This window comes from Pleurodeles waltl, chromosome 8, assembly GCF_031143425.1.
Source record: "Pleurodeles waltl isolate 20211129_DDA chromosome 8, aPleWal1.hap1.20221129, whole genome shotgun sequence".
In the NCBI taxonomy this organism is placed as follows: domain Eukaryota; kingdom Metazoa; phylum Chordata; class Amphibia; order Caudata; family Salamandridae; genus Pleurodeles; species Pleurodeles waltl.
The window spans coordinates 769785870-769808203 of record NC_090447.1 but is presented as its reverse complement, the minus strand read 5'-3'; the positions used below and the strand labels follow the sequence as shown (position 1 = coordinate 769808203).

At 39.4% G+C, this 22334-nt stretch overlaps 1 protein-coding gene across 1 annotated transcript; it reads right to left on the bottom strand.

The window, feature by feature from the left end:
- Window positions 1-708: 708 nt before the first annotated feature.
- On the bottom strand, window positions 709-21911 carry LOC138249154 (histone H2A-like). The gene is made up of 2 exons (XM_069203162.1): window positions 21762-21911; window positions 709-1475 (listed from the first exon to the last, which is right to left on the bottom strand). The coding sequence occupies exon 2, from the start codon at window positions 1464-1466 to the stop codon at window positions 1053-1055; it is 414 nt and encodes a 137-aa protein (XP_069059263.1). The 5' UTR covers window positions 1467-1475; window positions 21762-21911; the 3' UTR covers window positions 709-1052.
- Between the last annotated feature and the right edge of the window lie 423 nt (window positions 21912-22334).

Below are 22334 nucleotides of genomic sequence, written 5' to 3'. Positions count from 1 at the left end.
CCTATTGTGGGAAGCCTGAAATGTAATCAATTTGAGTGGCACATTTGGAGGCGCCTTTGGGCACTGCTTTAAAAGGATACATTTTCTATTTACTAGAAGCCGATTACCTTGGATGCAGACATTGTGAATTTTGGTTAAATAAGTTATAATTACTATTTGTTTTGTAGTTTTACATTGTGAGTTCTCCTAGTACTAGCCAGCTTTAAAGCACAAACATATTTTTTGTACTTCTCCAGGATCGTGACAAAGAAGAAAATTGAAAAATTACACTAGATAAGCCTTTTATTTTTACACGAAAAATGTTAAATGAAAAAAAAAAAAAAAAAAAGTTTGAATGCAGTAAAACCTAGAACAGCTTGCACAATTAAGAGTTGGTGTCTCTACACTGTATCCAGTGCTTGGTAGTTGCTATCTCCATTGCAAGTGATCTATTCATGCAGTACTGACCCTTTTACATCACTTCCTTAACGGCTAATAACCCAGAATTCTGTGCTACCACTAGTATTATCAATCACTTTTCAGGCTTACATCCAAGTTGAAACCAACAGGTACACTCGCATCAGTGTTCAAACCATATCAAGTTCAAAATTATACAAATCCTTAAACTCACCCTGTTTAGACAAATTTAAATCAGATTCAATTGACTGACCGTTTTCTACTTGACACAAATAAACATGAAAATTCAAACATATTAGATACAACTCCATGCATTTTACCTTCCCATTTATTTTAATGGATTTGTACAAATTTAAACCAATGAAAAGATCAACTCAGTTGTACTCAAAATATACAGAACTCCTCAAAGCCAAATGTTAAGTAAATCAACCAATCGTGGCTCATAAAAAAATAATAATAAAAAACAAAAAAATAACCACCTTTGCTTTAAGACACTGTCCAGATATCACACAGTGGATAAGGCAATTATCAAATGTGGTTTGCTAGACATAATTGACAACTATTACACAATATATTAAGTTCATGTAAAGGAAGTCATGTAAACAAATGTGAATTAACATATTTGATGCAGGTTTTAGTACATGCCAAAAATTGTACTAGAACTCTTGAGAGTGAAGATCTTTTGGCTCTTTCATAGAGGTCTTTGAGGTCTTTTTGGGCAGAAGCTGGGCCTGTATATTAGGCAGTACACCCCCTTCAGCGATGGTCACACCAGCAAACAATTTGTTCAGTTCCTCATCATTCCTAATAGCCAATTGCAGATGTCTTGGCAGAATTCTGGACTTCTTGTTGTCACGGGCTGCATTGCCTGCCAACTCAAGAACCTCGGCAGTCAGGTACTCCAGTACTGCACCCAGGTAGATAGGAGCACCAGAGCCAATCCTCTCTGCATATTTCCCCTTCCTCAAAAGCCGGTGGATACGGCCCACTGGAAACTGCAGACCCGCTTTAGAGGACCTGGATTTGTGTCCAGATTTTAGCTTTGCAGCTTTTTTACCACGTCCAGACATGATCTGGAGCTAAAACAAAAATAAACAGCATGGTTAATATTTTATAGGAGAGTGCAAATCAAATACATCAGCAGCTGAGTCTGGCCACCTTCATGCACAGTGGCAGTCATAGCAATGTGCTAATTTAGTGTATAAAACAATCAAAGTAAATTAAAAATCAAATTGCCCATTTTGTGGCATCAGAATAAGGCATCACTTTAAATGATAGTCTCACAGTGTGTGCATGCTTCATCAAGCTAGTAGTTAAATATCAATAGGGTGACTGTGTTCCTCAGAACCTGGGTATACAAAATTGTCCCCGTCGGATAGGTAGAAACCTTGTTGCTTAGTTGTACAATTAATAGCGTACAGAGTTTTACATGATCGAATCCCATTCGTAAATAGCCACTATGAAAATATGAAGAAAAAAAAAAAAGAGGCCCAGACAACACAATTACTAAGACTGATGTATATTTAGTTGATTAAATGATATAAAATGTCCATAAATTAAACATTAAGATGTTTCATAGGCAGTAAGTGCAGAAAAAGTGCGTGTACTGTTTATCAAGGATCAGGCAATTATTCAGAACAATTTAGACCTTTAATGGACTTGTCCAACTGTAATCTCTTTGGGGGTGTACATTCACCGGTTCTTAATTTGCCCAAACCCCAGAATATATTAGCCCAGGCTGAGTGTAAGATTGTCAACTTTTCAACCCTCTTAGGAAGCGTATGCTTTCTGTACTTCATACCAGTCTTCATCAGGACGGAGTATAAAACAACGTGTGTGTTAGAATGTATCAGGTCAGACCTCCTGTGTGGATAATTGCTAAAAGCAATGTAGACTGCGATATCTGGGTTTGACTCACCTGGAGTCAAAGAAGGGCTGTATATGACCTTTGTGTGACACATTGGAACCTTTCTGAAACACACAGTGGGTTTTAATGGGTCATCAAACAGCAATCCTCAAAAGGTGGTGAAAATGTGTAAACACTCATCCATATTCATAAGTGGGCAATTCCTCATATGATTAAACTGATGGCATAAAAAGCTAATCAAATGTGCCTTCTATAGCCCCTCTGCTTTTAAAAGGGAATACAAAATAGCAGCAAATTAATCTCGTCCAGTGATTTGGTTGCTAGAAAAACCATGTAGTAGAGACTTAACAGATCCCTAAGGGATGCTTTCCCATTTATTGCATCACATCGCATTGTATTTTAATATTAAATAGTGAGTGAAAAGATTACAAAAACAAATAAATCTAGAGACTTCATATGTCTGGGAAAACTGTTATTAATGAAGACTTATGGTTGAGCGAACCTTGTGAATACACTTGTCAAAGCAAGAACAGTTGGGTTTTCCCAAACTCCCAAGGGGGCCTCAAAGCCTGAGTTCTACAGTGACAAAGTTTGCATCAGTTTTCATACCCCAAGCAGTGACTTGGAGAACACCAGGGGCTCAGTCTAGCCTTCAGACAAGCTTATGTTAGGCTACCAGGTCTTGTATATTTCACTATTGACCGTCCAGTGGCCCAGTCCTCCATTGTTCCACTTAGGCTTGCAGAGCTTGGCATTCTTCACAGAAGAGTTATAAAATCTGGATCGATCATTCCTTGTAAGGTCACTAGAGATGTCTCAAAGATTACAACTGCAGTGCGTCCAACCTTGGACCTTTAATGTAGTTCTCTAATATGAATGGGAGCCAGAGGGAGATGCTCCTTGGTGGCTGCAACAACAAGGTGATGGATGGAATGCTTGAATTAATCTCAGCCACTGGTAATTGCTCTGCTGCATTCCAGTGCATTGTGTGTCATCCACCATGCCACTCTAAAAAACTGCCTGCCTTGTGAAACTCAGTACCGACCCTGCTCTTCATGAGAATAGTGTGTTCCAAACGGCCAGGCATGGCCTCCTCCAAAAGGGGCCACAAGCAACCCCAGACTGGCTTTGACCATGCACACCACTACAGGAACCACGCTATACAGACTGAGGTGTCCCAATAAGGGTAAAAAACAGTCTTGGATTGCTCGTGTTCAATGAGGACCTGGCCTGGCAGTTCTGGCTGTACTGTTCCCACTGGAGCAAAGTCGAGACTGATTTGCATACGGCTGGGTCAAAACTGAGGTATTGTGTTGTGCAAAATAGCAACTGCATGGGATGCAGCCCTAGTAATTTCCAGAGGCTGAAATTAATGCAAGCATTCCCTTATCACTTTTTTGTATACTTCTGTGTAGTAGATGATGGCAGCACTGCCTTGCCAGACATCGCTTGTTGTAAGCACTACTCTGAGCGCTATGGAGCCCCTGAGACTCAAGAAAGCCAATCCTTTGGAATGCTAAGTTATCATAGGTGAGAGATGGACCCAGCAATCTTAGATTGCAGATTAACTGCCAGAAGCTTTCCAGGTGCTGTAATTCTATTTGATGGACAGTGATGGACTGGAAACAGGTAAGACAGATACTGGCAAACAGAGCAGTGGGCACACGAGAGAAAGCTGAGCATGCCTCAGGACGGCTGAGAAAATGTAGTTTTGTCCTGTTAGGAAAAGGTTTACCACCATTGTTGTGAGAAACCCCACCTCCTGTACCTTACCCCCACAGACCAGGGAATAAATTGCCTGGGGCAATATTATAGAGAATGTGTGCTTCCGAGAAGTCAGGAGTAAGTTGATCCAAATTCCAGAGACCCATCCAGGTAGACTGTAATTGCAACAGGGATTAAAAAAATAAATAAATAAAAAAAAAAAAAATAGGTAACAGCTCGTAAATCTAAATATTTGCTTTCAAACGAAGAGTTGCTATTGAGGATTACATTTACATACAGTGCCTCTTGTAACATCTATCTGGCACTCCATTTCGAAAGCTTTATTAAGTTCCTTTCACCAGTCCTGCTAGGTTGGAGCTGTACAGTCTTTCTTAGCAAAAAGTACCCAGGAAACGGACATTGCAAAACTAAGGATTTTTCATCCATGAATCCCTAATAATATTGTGTAAGGGTTCGGTTGAGCTTCCTTGTTCAATATTTTGCTCATTTATTGAAAGAGGTTGATCAAAAATTCTGCCTAATAGGGCAGCAAATGAATTTATGGACATTATCTGCCTGGTCTCGAGAGCATCATGGACAATCTTTATTTTGTTTTTTCCATTTGGATAGTGTTAATGGAATCAGAGAATTTTAAAGTGTATGATAAACTTTCGTTCATAGTTGAGTGGGAGTGATAACTATCAAGTACAGTAGAAACAGTTTTGGATTACCATACAGATAATTTCTCCACCAATTGTAATATACCATCAAGTATATAGCTTTACAGCATTTGGTATAAGGATGAGAAATTGATGATGCATCAGAGCCAAAAAAGGTTTAGAAATGCAAGTTGACATAATTTAGGAATTAAAGGCTCTTTGGTTAAAAAGTGTGGATCTGAAAACACCTAAAAACAAATTGCTTGCCACTTCACTCCCTTAAATTATCTTGGAAAAGATATCCTAGCTAAACCATTACTAGTATTGTGAAAGCACCATGATAGTTCAAAGTTATCATTCAATGGTGTTTGTGACTGAAGATCAGAAAAGCGTAAACAAATGATGAATTTCACACATCTTCCCTGTATTAAAAAGGGGTCTAGAGCTGGATTTTTAAAGGAATTTTGAACAGCCATATTTCACATTCAGGTAATACCAATCCACCTCTGGTTATGGAGAGTTTGAGGAATTTGTATAACTCGGTCTGGTGCTATACTTTGCCAGATGAACATCAAGACAACGGTATCAATTGTTCTGTAGAATGAGGCAGGTATATAGAGTGGTAGAACATTGCAAAGAAAAATACATTCTAGAAGAACGTTCATTTTAATAAACTTATTCTGATGCAAAGAAATCAGTAAGTACCTTAATCTTTCCTGTAACAATTTAGTAGACAGATTAACAGTACGTTTAGGAGAAAGAATAGCCTGAAATATGGTGCAGAAGATACAATTTGAGTCACCAGTCTCAGCTACCTCTGCCATGACAACCCGAGTTTAGTTTCCAACTAAAAACTAGCCAAGATTCTTCTGTGTTTTTTGCATAATTGCCAGTACAAGGCTAAATATTGAAGAGACATTAGCAGCATCATAGTCATAGGCTGCTATTGAGGTAGAAAGATTTAATTTAGGAACGGGAGATAAAAGTATTTTAATTTGGGGTCCATATAGACCACGTAGTGAAGGAGACAGTGGGCACCCTTGTTGGGTATTAGCAGTAGAAGATACTTTACTATTAATTCATATAGTAAGCTTTAGGCGTTGATAGAAAGTTTAAATCCAGCTGATGTTTTCATGGTCTGATGCACTGCCCAAAGAAAGCGACATGACCTCCAATCAAAATACTTATAGGAATCTAGTAGCACGATAATTAGCAGTTCTTACATAGTCTCAATACAATTAATGAGGGAGACAGTTAAGCTGGTATGTGAATTAGCATCTCGATCCAGAAATAAAACATGTTGATAATGTCAGAGATAATTATATATATCCTATTTGCTAATATTTTAGAGTCTGAACTGAACAGAGTTAATGGGCGCTAGGATTTGCATGCGGTTGGGTCATTGTCTTTTTTGCTTTTTAAAAATACTAAAAGGTCAGCTGCAGATAAAATTTACTTATTCGTTCCAATATCTTCAAGCATAGATGTAAAAAGTGGTGAGATTTAATCTATTAATATTTTGTCAATTTCAACAGGGGTATTGTCAGGACTAGGAGCTTTTCCAGTTGGCAATTGTGAAATACCGCTCTAATTTCTTCTGCTGTAAACTTCATGGTCAGATGAAGGTTTTCAGTTTCCTCATCTAAGGGAATAGTTCACTGATCAAGGTAAGAGAGAGAGTAGAGATCATTACAATCAACGGTACAGATGAATGGGCTGTGATTCTGTATATGCCAAATGGGCAAAGATACATACAGGGTTTATGGTTTAAAGCCTACAATGTAGACTCAGTAAGACTCTACTCTGCGATGGCCTCCACTCCTCATTCAAAAATGCTGTGTATTTACAAGTATGAAGGGGACAGATACCAATGGTTATATATAACCATACAACCACAGACACATATATAGTGTCTGCGTTTATACTGAAGATTCGGAACAGTGTACACCCAATGCCCGTGTGGAGAAGCCACAACTCAGTGTAGCAATACGTCAGATTGAAATATTAGGAGTGGTCTGTGCCAAAAACCCTATCATTTGCACCTGCTTTGAGTAGTACAAGTGAACCTTTGCACCACCATGAAGGAGCATCTAGCACTTCAAATATATGGGGTGTTGTGCTAACAGCTCCAAGATTATTCACTTTCATCCTTATGATCGAATTATAAAAGCATCTCAGAAGTCAGGAACCTTGAAGGTTGCTCAACCAGCATAGAAAGTTTTTCAGGTCTTTATTGAAAAAAAGAAAGAAAAAAAAAAGGGGGGGGGGGGGGGGGGGGAGTAAAGAGAACAGTAGTAGCTGAACACTCCAAAGTTCTCCTGATCAAGACAAAATTGCAGTGATGCCTTCTTAAATAGAAGAAAGTACTAGTCTGCTGGTGTGTGAATTAGGAATTCACAAAAAGGGAAAAAAAAATAAAAAATCATGAGCCATACTTTCAGAGCCTAATACTTCAAATAGTCATTCCATTTGCCATCAGTTACATATCCATGTTAACTGGAAATGACTCTACCAAGTCTTTATCATGCCTAGTGGAATGACATAGAAACTATCGGTAACAGGAATGACACAAGTCTTTGAGGTTTAGCATTTTGATACAAGCATGATTGGAAGCATGGGACCAGGACACAAACAACAAATTGCATTTTATGCTTTCGCCATTGCATTTTATGTTTATGCAACAAATAGCATTTTTTGTTTACAGCAATTGAAAACTTGGATCTTTGGAATTCCGGATGTAGTAAGCTATTTATCGATTCTGTAAGGTAGGGATCCTCCTATTTTTAGCCTTATTATTCGGCAGCTCTAGAATGCGCCTTGAGGAGTGAGCGTGCGCTCTATAAAACCTATCATTCACTCATAGATGCTCTCAGATGTTATATTTGTGGGTTATAATTCCAATAGTGAATAGAGCGAGTGATGAATTACAAATCTTTGAGGAGAAAAATATCAATGTGAGACTGAAGAAAATCAAGCATTACTAAGTATTTTTCATTAGTTGAAACATGCAAACTTTACTGTAGTTGACTCAGTCATGTCTGACAAACCGGAACCGATCAGTTAAATGAATGTTCCAAGAATATACGGATGACTAAGAACTAAGGGCCATATGTACGAACACATTTTCCCATAGACATAGAATGGGTAAAACCCTTTGCTACATCTGGCCCTAAGTCTCTAAGCTCCACTTCCCTGTCAAGCAATGTCTTGCTACAGGCTTTACTATTGCCACAAGTGCTTCTAAATGCAGAGGTACTCTAATCATCTCTCCTGTAATGATTTGACATGTGACTAGCATGTGTGCTGTATGTCCAATTCAAAGCAGTAATGGTGCCTCGTATTTGTATAGTGGCCTAGGCCCTCCAGTTAATGTCACGGTCTCTGGTAAACCTCATGCAGTGCTCCAAGTTGTTCAGTCATTTACATCAAGACACTCTAAGAGAAATGTTTTGCTTCACTAATGACCAAGCGGAAACACTCATGCACCGACAGAAATCTCTGGAATGCGCTTCTTAGTCCAAATAAGACATTTATTATTTCACTACGCAAGGTTCCTAAAAGTAGATTAGCATGCTGAAAGCACACGTTTAAAAATGGTCACAGCAATGAAATGAAAGAATGTGCAAATGATTCTCTACTGCAATATACACAGTAAATATATGTATCTATATTATAATGCAAAGCAAATAATGAATTAAAAAATATGCATCACCATGAGAAAAGGGCATTGCTGCTTCATCTCCCTCCTATTCAGCATCAGTTCGCCAGAATCGATCGAGGAGAGTGAGATCAATTTTCCTCACGGCAAGGATGGCACACTCCAGCATCCTGGATCTGCCTGAGATCTGCAAACACTCTCTGTCCCCGGTCCACCTGGTACTTATACTTTGAACAAACAAGAGAAGAAAAGTCTAGAACCTCCCTCTCCCTGCAGAAGTTTATTTATTCAAAACAAATGCTGAGTGCTTTAGGTCTGCTTTGAAAATAACACGTTGGGACTAGCCCACAATCCCAAGGTGCCAATTCAAAACAAGACAGTCCCTGCCGTCTGAGTACATGCTCATCAGCCTAAGCCCTTGGTGGGGAAAAAACACAAAGAATAAAAACATGAGCACAGTACAATGTGGAAAACTACTTGCAGCTTGTAACATGTCAGTGGCTAATGCTAAAATACAGGGAGTGCAGAATTATTAGGCAAGTTGTATTTTTGAGGATTAATTTTATTATTGAACAACAACCATGTTCTCAATGAACCCAAAAAACTCATTAATATCAAAGCTGAATATTTTTGGAAGTAGTTTTTAGTTTGTTTTTAGTTTTAGCTATGTTAGGGGGATATCTGTGTGTGCAGGTGACTATTACTGTGCATAATTATTAGGCAACTTAACAAAAAAAAATATATACACATTTCAATTATTTATTATTACCAGTGAAACCAATATAACATCTCAACATTCACAAATATACATTTCTGACATTCAAAAACAAAACAAAAACAAATCAGTGACCAATATAGCCACCTTTCTTTGCAAGGACACTCAAAAGCCTGCCATCCATGGATTCTGTCAGTGTTTTGATCTGTTCACCATCAACATTGCGTGCAGCAGCAACCACAGCCTCCCAGACACTGTTCAGAGAGGTGTACTGTTTTCCCTCCTTGTAAATCTCACATTTGATGATGGACCACAGGTTCTCAATGGGGTTCAGATCAGGTGAACAAGGAGGCCATGTCATTAGATTTCCTTCTTTATACCCTTTCTTGCCAGCCACGCTGTGGAGTACTTGGACGCGTGTGATGGAGCATTGTCCTGCATGAAAATCATGTTTTTCTTGAAGGATGCAGACTTCTTCCTGTACCACTGCTTGAAGAAGGTGTCTTCCAGGAACTGGCAGTAGGACTGGGAGTTGAGCTTGACTCCATCCTCAACCCGAAAAGGCCCCACAAGCTCATCTTTGATGATACCAGCCCAAACCAGTACTCCACCTCCACCTTGCTGGCGTCTGAGTCGGACTGGAGCTCTCTGCCCTTTACCAATCCAGCCACGGGCCCATCCATCTGGCCCATCAAGACTCACTCTCATTTCATCAGTCCATAAAACCTTAGAAAAATCAGTCTTGAGATATTTATTGGCCCAGTCTTGACGTTTCAGCTTGTGTGTCTTGTTCAGTGGTGGTCGTCTTTCAGCCTTTCTTACCTTGGCCATGTCTCTGAGTATTGCACACCTTGTGCTTTTGGGCACTCCAGTGATGTTGCAGCTCTGAAATATGGCCAAACTGGTGGCAAGTGGCATCGTGGCAGCTGCACGCTTGACTTTTCTCAGTTCATGGGCAGTTATTTTGCGCCTTGGTTTTTCCACACGCTTCTTGCGACCCTGTTGACTATTTTGAATGAAACGCTTGATTGTTCGATGATCACGCTTCAGAAGCTTTGCAATTTTAAGAGTGCTGCATCCCTCTGCAAGATATCTCACTATTTTTGACTTTTCTAAGCCTGTCAAGTCCTTCTTTTGACCCATTTTGCCAAAGGAAAGGAAGTTGCCTAATAATTATGCACACCTGATATAGGGTGTTGATGTCATTAGACCACACCCCTTCTCATTACAGAGATGCACATCACCTAATATGCTTAATTGGTAGTAGGCTTTCGAGCCTATACAGCTAGGAGTAAGACAACATGCATAAAGAGGATGATGTGGTCAAAATACTCATTTGCCTAATAATTCTGCACTCCCTGTAAAGTCAATAAGCAAAATGAAGCTGGTGTTCACTAATGTGACGGTGTAGTGCTAGGCTAAGTGCAACGTGGAGTCAGTGGTCAAAACTCACATATCATTACAAGTAACAGAGGGAGAATAAGATGGCATCAACCTTTGCTGCTAAGATAAGTAGAGTGTACAACTTTGTAATTTTACCATTGCCCAGCGGGACTGCAACTATGCAAATTCCTAACTAGGCCTTTGTGAAGCTGAGGAAGTGGTCAAAAAGATGCATAGAACTAGCAACTAGTCCCTTCCTTCAAAACAAACGCTTCGATGGGCAGTTGCGTTTGATCTTAGAGCTCACCTGGATCTAATTCAGTTACCAAAACTTCAGAGGCTATCTGCACTTTAGAGAGTTTAGTATTTCCAACAAAAATTATGACTAGAAGAATTACAGCACTTTCTGCATCTATCAGTGGGCCTTGCACTTTTCTGCCTCAAGAATGCATGCTAAACCTGGAAGCAGTTTTATGAAGACAACTTGCTCAAAACCACGTAGGAGCTGTAGAGGTCAGTGCAAAGGGACTTCTCTTAAGCAAACCCCAAGTGTACCATAGATGATGATTCTACAGAAGGTAGTCAAATGTTCCTCCAGTAAGTGTTTATTCAAGAACCTAGATATTTTTTGTGTATTTAATAAAAAAAAAAAAATCTACTTTCAGAGATCTCCATCCCCATACAACTATCCTTGGTTTTCCTGACGGGGGTCAATAAAGGGAGTTACTGTCCTAATCAGGATTACAAATTGTGTTTCAAAATAGAGATGGTTTACTGAAAGCAGCCAGAATCTCAGAGCAAAAATCTGGGTGAAAACATGCGGGAATCAATGTTGAAACGCCAATTTCTGCAAGTTATTTCCTAAATCTTGTAATCCCCATTATACCCTATCCACTGACTAGAATTACTGGGACTACTCTTACAGTAATTCTGGAGAGGGAGATGGCAGGGATTATTCAGGACAGCTCGTAATGAGGCTTATTGTCTAACATCACATTCGTTTTCATACTTACTTTGCCCTTTGATGGCATTTTCCTTCATTACCCATGATCAGACACTTGAGCTCTGATGAACTTTCAAAACAACCGTTGTACCTACAAAACCATTTGTCTCAGCTTTAGGCATCAATTAGATGTAGCAAATTCAACCCTTGGTGCTGCCATTAGAACCCTCCTGTCAGGGATCATTAGGTAGTGATAGGAAAGTATGAAAAACAAATAAAAAGAAATTTTAATGGAACCCTAAATGCCTCTTACTTTCTAAGCACTCTTTACCCTGAGAACAAATACAATGCTGATGAGGTGCTTAAGGTGGAACAAGGTGCCAATCATATGAAGCTCCGGTGAGTAAGTCAAAAGGAATTTGGTGCATCTCGAGGAAGTAAATAACACCACAGTGAACAATATGTGGGGTTCACCCACCAGCAATGAAGATACAAATCACTGGTTTGGGTGTAGCAATTGTAAGCTCATAAAAAAGCAGTCCATACAAACCAAACAATTCCAAAAGAATGAAAAATCAGGTTTTGGGAACCTTTTCAATCACACCTTTCACCACTTCTCCTGTACTATAAATGACACAAGCTTTCTGTAACTGAATAGCTGCATTTTCTTTTTAAATCAACACTACTGGTACACAGTCTAACATCCCATCTATAATTGGAACTATGTTTATCTCAAAGCTCACACTTGTTGATTAACCACTGCCAGATTACTTCCACTGGAGAACTTCCAAGTCAATGTTATTAACCTTAATCTGCCAGAAGAAGCAGAAATATTGGGGAAAAAAAAGCACACAATTAAACTCACTCCTTTCTCTTGAACCCAGTCCCTTAAAGGTTGCTAGCTTCTTAACCCAATCTTTTTGCATCCACCGATGGTTCAATTATCAATACATCGTTAGGTAGAGCATTTAAAAAGACCTGGTCACACAAATTGAAGACAAAAATGCTAACCATCTGTCATGGTGAACAGGGAATTCCCCTACAGCTGGGCTCCCTGTAATAAGCACATACTTTGAGAAGGTGGTGACAACTTCAAACCATCTAGGTAAATTTCAGACTTGTCTTTCGCCTTGCTGGACAAGGACATACAGAGGCCCATTCACAAACTGCATATGTATATTTATTAGTGCTACAAATATTACTACTAATCTACTATAAAATGATAGTCACTAACCTAAGTGCAGAGGAATATGCCTATTCCTCCCCTATCTTTTGTGTCTGGAGATATCTGTCCTGACAGCGGAGACATTCCCACACATGTCTAAGTTTTAATAGTAAATGTGGGAGAAATGGGGAGTTGCTAGAAAAGAGCAAATATCTACTAGTACTGGGGAGGTGTATGAACCCACCAACAAAAGAGTAAGCTCAGTTCTGTTCACAAACTTCTATAGTTGCTACAGCCAAAAAGGAACCAAAACAGTTATAATTGCACTACAGCTCAGACCTACAATAAGTACAACAGTACATATGGTCAACCACTGGTACTGCAACACCCTTGTATAGAAAATAATGGACAGGAACATACAGTAAAATGCCACGGGAAATAATGTTAAGATTAATTTAGGTCTACTTTTAAAAAACACAGAGTACATATATAATGCTTTAATAATACATGTAGCTTTATTAAAAAAAATGTTTAGGCTATTTAAATAACAGTAAAGTTTAAAAGAAACATTTTTCGTCAGATGGGTGTTTTTTAATATATCTTTAAAGAAAACGGTGATCTACTATATTTACATTAAATATTTAATTCAAAAGTTAAGTGCTTTAACAGTTTTTATATTTTGTTCCACACATAAAATGTATAGAATTCATTTACAACAATGTTACAAAAATATTTCTAATATTTTTAATTAGAGTTTAATAAACTATTTATCTATATTTTACTATAGGCAAGTCTCCGCCCCAGTTGTGGAGGTCTCCACCAAATGTGAAGAACATAGAATACGGTTCTAGTAGTAAACTTACCATTGCATTTTAGGGGATGCAAACTTTTAAGAAGGCTACACCAGATAAACAGAGGTGGTGGAGACATGCAAGTCTACAATTTGTAGTAACTTTTCTTTCGGCAATTGTGAATAGCCAAAAGTAGCAAAGCTACTACAAAGTGTAAGAGTAAATGTACACTTGTTTACTTACTCATTTCTAAGTTTATTTGTGAACAGGCCCCAAAAAAGTCAAGATTCCAACTAAACTAATATTTCTAATCACTTCACAGTGGTTGCCGACCTCTCACCACTGATTTTTCAGTAGCAGTCCAAATCAAAAAATCTCCTCACATCAAAATAACGCCTTACAGTCCATAAGATCATTATACACACAAATGTAGCCTTCTTAGAGGATACCAACAGCAGTCTCTCTCTCATTTATGACCTTCACATGCACAATTATCTATTCACTCCCAAAAATACATCTGCTTATCAATGAACGTTCTTGTGACTCAGTTCTTTTAACTGAATTTCCCTCTGTATCATTTCTGAACTTATCTTGATCTTTACCAATGTTGCCTCCAAAACGTTGGCCTACATGCGTTGCTTGCTGCAACCGTACAGGTATTTCTTTTATTCTTTGCAGGATGTGTCTGTTGCATTTGAGCTGCAGCAGGTATACGACAAAGGATGTGTGTATCATCCTTTTTTAGTCAGAGAATGATACTTGGCTATATAAAATCTTTTGGACATATATATATATATATATCTATCTATCTCTCACAGGTTAATAGTCCAATAGGAAACAAAATAGGTAAATGGTTCTCTTCGAATGTCACTGGGTCTTTAGCTTTGGTGATTTCTAGAATGCCAAAAACTTCTATTCCTTTTTTCTGCCTTATTGTTTACAGCTTGCAGTATGTATAGATATTTTGGACCTTCCACTCCATCTTCAGTTGCTAACTTTTACTTTTCTGAATGATTTTAAGCTTCACTTCTGTTAATGTTGCCCCATGCTGCAAATAGCAGGATGGGTTGTTAAAGTGTGAATGTTTACTGCTTACCCTGCTGTTCATAGCACTGCCTTCTCTTTAAGCATCAGTTAAAATACCACTGCTGAATTCAAAACACTCTATTGCCCTTCCACTGTATCTTGTACTCTTCTTTTTGACGGCTTAGCCATTGATTACCCAATTTTAGTGAATACTCACTTTCTTGATATCAGTAGAAATGGCAACTTGTTATCCATCAATGGACTATTTCTTGAACGTAACCTTGTGTGTAAATAGCCTGCTGTAGTTTTGGTTGCTTTACTTGCTAACGTATTTCATATTTTGCTTATGGATACTTGAAAATAAGGATTTTTTAAATGTATTTAACCAGGCAGATAAAAGAAAAGTCTTGGAATATTAAACCGTGTCAAATAATCAGGTGTATAACATGTGAAGCTCTAAAGTTCATCTGGGGAAGATTCAATTGCCCTTTGACAGGTAATAGAAGTGTAGACATCTCACAGGGGAACTTTTAGACTGATTCATTATTTAGCTCTGCATTGTAGGGAAAAAATATGTTTTTATATTATTATCCAGGTCTATTACTGAGTCAGTGATACAGAACCTCTTTCTGGTGAAACTAATATAGTAAGTTAAAGGAATCTGGGACAAAGAAAATATGTATTGTCTTCTCAAAAACATATTTAGTGTGACATTACTTGTAAGAGTGAAAGCACAGCTCTCCACTTTCAAAATCTCAGCAAAACCAACAGTATAGGGCCTATTCACAAATTGCTTAATGTAGTATGTTTAGTAGTACTGCCAAATAGTACTCACCTACTGCAGAACCTTAATTACTAACCTATCTACATAGGTCTATGCCTCTACCTCTATTCTGTATGGAGATCTCTGCACACATATTCCTACATTTTAGTAGTAGATGTGGGAGGGATGGAAGTGGAGGGTTGTTGTTTTAAAAAGAAAAAAGGAGGAATAAGAGGGACATGCACCCACCCACAGAAAAAGTAAGTCCACTCTTATTCACACAGCACTTCTATAGTTACTAAAGCCAAAAAAGGTACCAACACATTTGAACTTGTATTCCAGCTCAGACCTATAGGATGTCCAGCACCACTCATGCAAAACCACTGGTACTGCGACATATCCCATAGAAAATAAAGGAGGCAGGGACTGAAAGTTAAGAGTTATTTTGACTTTAAGTTAATGATATAAAAATTATCTATAAAAATGCGACCTTTATTATAAAATATTATTTTTACTTTAGGTTTAAAGAACATTTTCACTTTTCCATATACTATGCCATAGGGGATATCTCTGCCTAAGTGTGAAAAGGTACTCGTAACTTACACTCAAATGTGGCCGCAGCCCCTGATCTTTGGACTTGGGGACATGCAAGTCTACACGGTGTACTTAATTTACACTCATAAGTCGGGAACAGCCACAAGTAGTAATTTTACTCCAAAGTGTAGGAGTAAACATATACATGCAGATTTGTGTGTAAATTTACTTCATGAGTAGGCCCCACAATGTCTTCCTCTCAACGAGAAGCATTCTGAGAGGATGAATCACGTCTTTGCCCCATCAAGTAACTCAACACAGATAACATTGTTTGTTATCCTATTAAAAAATCCAAACTGCATCTGGATTCTTGTCTTGGTAGAAAGTCAGAGGACTTTTCTCTCACAGTGCAAAGTAAGATGACAGCTGTGTGTCTGTGGTCCAGCAAGGAGCAAGACACGCTTAGGGTTTTGTTATCCTAGGAAAATGGAATTACCTAGTCATGTGCTTTAAACCCACTCGAATTTTTGGGAGATAGCAGGAGACACAGTTGGGAGAAAACAGAAACTATAGATTTGCAGAGCATTCTGGGTATTCAAACATACAGCGACTAAAGCAAGACATCAACTTAGATTCCCCTGTGTCTTTATTTTCTAGATAGGTCTACGGTTAGTAGGTCTCCTTGGGTATCAGTTGACCTTGGGCTTTCATAGCACAGTCATCACCTGTGGAATTCCCCCCAATCAAAAACATTCCATGGTGAATAGTGTGTGGGTCCCTGCTCAAACCCACATTTGAATGACCAAGGAGAACACAAATTCAGTACATGCCTTTGTAGGGATATCTTCCTGCATGAAACTGCTGAGAGGAACGACCCCGATTTGGAAAAAAATGAGTAGGCTAAAAACCCAAGAAATGTCAAGGTCAGCGTGTTGTTCCAACAAAACCAATCACAGCAAGGGACGTGTGGCACTCAATTCCGAAAAAACTTTAGAATGTGTAGATGATGCAAATATATGGTCATGGTGAGTGTGCAAGAAAAACTGTGGTGATGTCTGCGGTCAGAGGACAGGTAACTTATACCAACCTTTTCCTTTACTGGTTTCCAAATTTCTTGAATGCACTGCATCTGGTTATATCATATATACAAACCCCAAACATATAGAAACTTTTAAAATGTCTGGTACCTGCATGTTCAGGAGGTTCAGATGAACATAGATGGGTTCAAATAATGGCAGGAATATGTTCCTCTGTGAGAAGACTGGAAAGAGTTACCATGTTTGGGGGAAAAAAAAGGCTAAACGTCTGACCAACATGTTCAGCATGGGAATTCCATCTTGCACCACACCACTAGGGGCCGGATTGACGAACCATTTTACTAGTCGCAAACGCCCCATATGTGACCGTAAAATGCATTTTGCCATGTACAAAAGGCAAAATGTGATTTGGTAACTTGTTTAGGGGGTCTCTTCCTGAAAAAGAACAGCACTGGCATGCATGAATGTTTTGCACCAGTGAATGCAGTCGCAAAACAGTTGCAGTTACCACCAACTTCAAGTTGTTTGTAAACATTTGCAAATGGGGAGGGGACCCCTTTCTCTCTGTGAATGGGGCGCAAAACCTTTTTCAGAGCGGGACCACTGCCTACTCTGAAAAAAAATGAAAAGAAAACTTTTTGTGTGTGTAATGCATCCCGCTTTTCTTAAGGAAAACGGGTTGCATTTTAAAAAAAACTGCTTTATTGAAAAAGCAGTAACAAACATGGTGGTCTGCTGTCCCAAGCAGGCTACCATTCCTGTGAGTGACCATTTCCAATGGGTGTGGGAGGGGGGAGGGGTCGCAAATTGTGATCTACCTCATGAATATTGATGAGGTAGGTCCTTGTGACCCCATTGGGAATCACAAACAGCTTGCTTTACACTGTTGTACATTTTGTTTTGAGACTCGCAAAACAAAATGTCATACATCTGGCACTAGATTCTTTATGTTGTACAGAATTAGGAAATCTAGAGTTTTCATACTTTGCATGTAGTCTTGAGTTTGGGATCTCCCATCAAGTAACTAGTGCATCATAGGCAGTGAATCTACTATAAATTTGTAATCTGTATTAATATTACAGAAGTGATTGGGCACACTACATCCTCTAGGCAAATCCATTGTGAATTGGTATTGCTGAACAACATTTTCTTCATCAGTGTTCTCGAATCAGAGTTTGACCATTTGAGAAATGTAACAGTTTTGAGCAAATGTGTTAAAAAAATATATGAATGTATCCACATATTTCAGTATATCTTCAGACCGCAATGAGGATAATGCTAGGTTTGCACGGATATATTGCCCCAAATGAGCCAAGTCTGTATTGTCTGATCCACAAAGAAATGAAAGAGGTACATATGCTTAGCATACTACAAAATTAAGAAAGAAAAAACCCTTTGCACAGAGATGCACAAACAACCCAGAGATGATAGAATGGAGGTCAACAAGAACAAATTTTGTTTTCTGGACTGTTTTCAGAGATGGTTCATAAGTCAGCGATCACCCTCAGGAATAGAACACAAATGGGTAAAACCTTGTTCACGGCCTTGCATTGACTCAGCACCGATTGCACAAAATTATAACTAGTCTACATCAGCTGCCCCAATCTTGCCAAAACTCTAATTTTCTAAATGTTGTGGCATGCTGCACAAGGAGCAATGAAGAATGATTTAAGATGCAGGTCCTGGAATCTGGGGCCAAATGGTTATTATCAATTGTCCTGCACCTTAGGAAATTAATGGAATTTTAGAAGAGCCATTACCAACTTTGATTTGTTTGCCTTATAGGTACTTCTCCATTTAGTTTCTCCTGTATGCAGTCGTCAGTATGTTTGCTTCACTGATGTGTAACATGCAGTTGGCTGTATTAAATACAGTGCCCCTGGAACACAACAGGTGTGTGCACCCGCTTTGGGCAGCCCTGTGGGCACTATGGTTTTATGGAAGGGGCCACGGACGCTTGGGCAGTCCCTTCTGTAACACTGACAGCGTTGGTGCAAATGTAGCACCACTGGTATCTTGAGAGGGGCTCTCTTGTTTGCATAGGGGCGTGGCCTCATGCAAACGAAGAAATCACTTTGCCTCTGCATCCACACTTTATTATGGATGCAGGTGCAGAGGCAAAGAAGTTGTCCAGAGACCCACTGTCACTTGCTGCACCTGCCTGAAGGTGAATCTCTGTTACCTCTTTGAAGTACAGGTAGGTTGATGCTAACACAGATACGTGGACCAGCTGCTTCAAACAGCCTGTCCACTTTTCACTGATGCTGTGCCCTAGAGCAGTACATTACTTGCAATAGGGCACAATGCCCCTCTTTGTGCCCAGTGCACTTGTCTAAAAGGTGCACCATGACGCAAACAGGGACAGTGCACTTATTACACAATACTTGCCTGAGTGACTTCCTTTTCAGAGGTCTAGTGACATACTTGACTCCAGCTAGGCCATCTGTCTGTGGAGCATTATTTGTTACTGAGGCACACTCTTCTTATGCACCAAGCACAAGGGTACATGCAAAACCTCTGCTATGGTCGGTTCTTGGCACACCCACATCCAGAACACCATCAAACAGCATAGTAACAAGGGTAAGAAAGGAAAAACAGGGCAGCAGGCCTTTTCCATCTGTGCACCCAGGAACTGGAAAAGCCTCCCTGTAATCATCAGGACCACTCCAAGGTTGCTCCAGTTTAGGAAGGAGTTGAAAAGGTACCTCTTTAAACATCACTACATCATAATGCAATAATAGTGCTCATACCAGCGGCTTCTCCCATCACTCGTTTACTTTGCGCTTATCTGGCCCTGTACAGCGGTCTGCTGCCTTGTGGGCAGGTTTATGCTACAAAAAAAAAAATCACATACATACAGGGTACGGATACCTACACAACGCTCTGGTGGCACTTTCCTTTCTCCTATCCGGCCCCAAGCTATACACCCGACAACTGCGTAAAACAAAAATTAAGCAAACCAACCCTGGGCCTAGGAAACTGAATTCATACCCTATAAAGATTGGTCCACCATCACTTTATGAGAAACAAATGTCACCTGGGATACATTACCTTCCAGAGGCAAACATTACCCTTCCGGCATTTGTCAAGAGCCTCTAAGTTGTAACCTATGACGCCTTCCGCAATTGTTTGTTCTTAAGCAAAGAATGCTTTACATCTTGGAATTTCTGTACCGTTGGTAGAACATGAAAAGCAGTCTGCGGGATCAACTGATGCGTACCTCATGATGGCGGAAGGGTAGGATTTCCAGATAATTCAGGTCACCAAAACACCATTTTCCCAGGTCCCCTTTTTTTTTTTTTTTTTTAGCTTAATCACTGTTTTCAGAAGTGTAAATACAATTGGAGTGCTAAAACTGACCAATCATTTCCCCTGATAACCTAATGCATGCTGGGAATTGTAATCCTGGTTCCACGCTTTTCTAGGGCTTGCCAGATGATCCAATTGAAACTAACACACCCGAAAACAAGCGCTAACAGAAAATGCTAGGATAGGTACAGTAAATGCTTGAGGACATGAAATCATCAAATCCCTGAGAGGCCACAACCTGAAACAAGGAACCACCTTGACATGGATTCGACTGAAAACTACAGAACAGAACAGGGTGGGAGTTGTATTAAAGCACGGGTACTCTCAAACATTTTCCAAGGGGCCAAAAAGTTTGATTGGTAGTGTGATTGAGAGCCCCACTGATGGCAGCGTGGGGATGTACAGATCAGGGGATACAGCACAGGGGGCACAATGGGAGTAGGGAAAGGAAAGCATGGGCATCTAGTGGCTGAATTGAATTGCACACTGTGGAACAAAAAAACCTTGACTCAATCCCGGCTTCCCCACTTGACCAAACTGTGTGATCCTAGGCAATTGTTTTATTTCACTTTCTCTTCATTATCAAATATGAGGACCTCGAAATACATGACTTCGGGATGCGCACTGTAGAACACCTTCTGTTGTGTTTGCTTTAATAAACTATAATGTTGTTCATGTATAACGGCCACCCAAAGACTGCACATAACAACTAACTTGTCTTTTTAGTTCACTATTGGTATTGTGGTCAGGGAAGGGGGTAAGCATGACTGTTTCTACAGTCATGTTTGAAAATAGTCACTGTAAAAAAATACTTTTTAGTGCACGAATATAATCTGATTTAATACGGTGAAACATTTCTGCTTGCTAATGAAATACACTTCTTGAATTTTGAAGAGACTATCATAATTTTACAGGTATTCTGCAATATTTCTTTACAAACGGTGTTCCTAACGTTAAATGGTGCAGGACTCCCTAGTTACTTCCTTTAACCTTTAAAAAAATGCTAGCCCGCTTATTTAACATCTTTTTATGTAAGAGCTGAGCATAGTGAACGGCTGCTCAGTGCTCCTGTTGACCAGGGGACCGCACATGAAGGTTAGAAGGGCCGCATGCGGCCCCCGGGCCGTACTTTGAGCATTACTTATTAAATAATTGAAGTGATTATACCGGTCTTGACTACTAAACTCTTCATTCATAAGACTGATTAAAACCAACACAGAGTAACGAGGATCACAATGTTCCCAGATTTCATGCGTGGATGGTTCGTCCAGGCACTTTTTTCGTATTCCGGTGCTTCTAGTCCTGGTTTTACAATTAGTGTGATGAGCTGGTGTCACAAAAGACAACTTTACCTCTTTTCTGACTTTGCTTTAACATGTCAAACTCATGTATGTTGGTTCAATTGACTTCTTTAAAAAACACACCAAAACTACAACTCCCAGAATGTATTGATCAGTAAAAGCAAAGGCCCGGAATAGAAAAGTGGCGTCTCAGTGACATGGAGCCAACTGGTCACCCCAGCTATGATGGAATAAACACAACTACAAGATCTACAATGCAAAGAAAAAAAACAGACTGGCAAATCTTTCACGCACGTAATAGGGAACTACAAGTGGACTATCGGTGTTACCAGGTAAAAGAGTACGTTTATCAGTATGGCATGAAAATATATATCCTATTAGCCCCCGTGGTCTTAAAGTGTAAATTCGAATCATAAGGACAGAAATAAACACTAATTATACATAACGATCAAAAGCAATGTCCCGAAAACAAATCTAACTCCAGAAACACGACTTGTAAAATTATAGTACCTTCAAATTTAACTTTCACGAATCTCCTGAAGTCCAGACTAGCCTTCGCCTTTCTCGAAAAACCCTACTTTTACGCGCTCAGCAAAAATAATAATTGCCAGCAGCCTGTAAAAAAACATACAGCCCTGCCCCTTTCACAGCAAATGCGAACACCTGCGTCATCACATTCAGACGCCCGAATTTCCCTCGCGCTCAAACGAACCATCTCTTGCAGAGGAATAGATAACCTTCGCCATCGACAGGGAGATCAACACATTTTGTGTTTTCATTTCTTTACCACTCATATTGGAGCCTTTTATTAAAAGCAACTAGTTATTATTGGGAACATTCACGCTAGTTAATCAGGAGGATGCAAATCAAAGCAGGGCTGGTTATTTTTTTGTTTAACACATAAACCATCAAGATAAGGTGACCGACCACATGACTCCATGTAACAAAGAAGCTAGTATTCCAGTTTTGTGCTTTTATTATTGTTAAACAAAGTAATGCATCCTGGGAGGTGTAGTCCTGGTTCACTTCAGTTGATTCAATAGAACTAACACATCCGAAAACAATAGGCCCGAGAGGAGGGGA

Bases quoted from the DNA above. Each gene is read 5' to 3' on its own strand.
- LOC138249154 (XM_069203162.1), bottom strand. From the start codon at position 1,466: ATGTCTGGACGTGGTAAAAAAGCTGCAAAGCTAAAATCTGGACACAAA.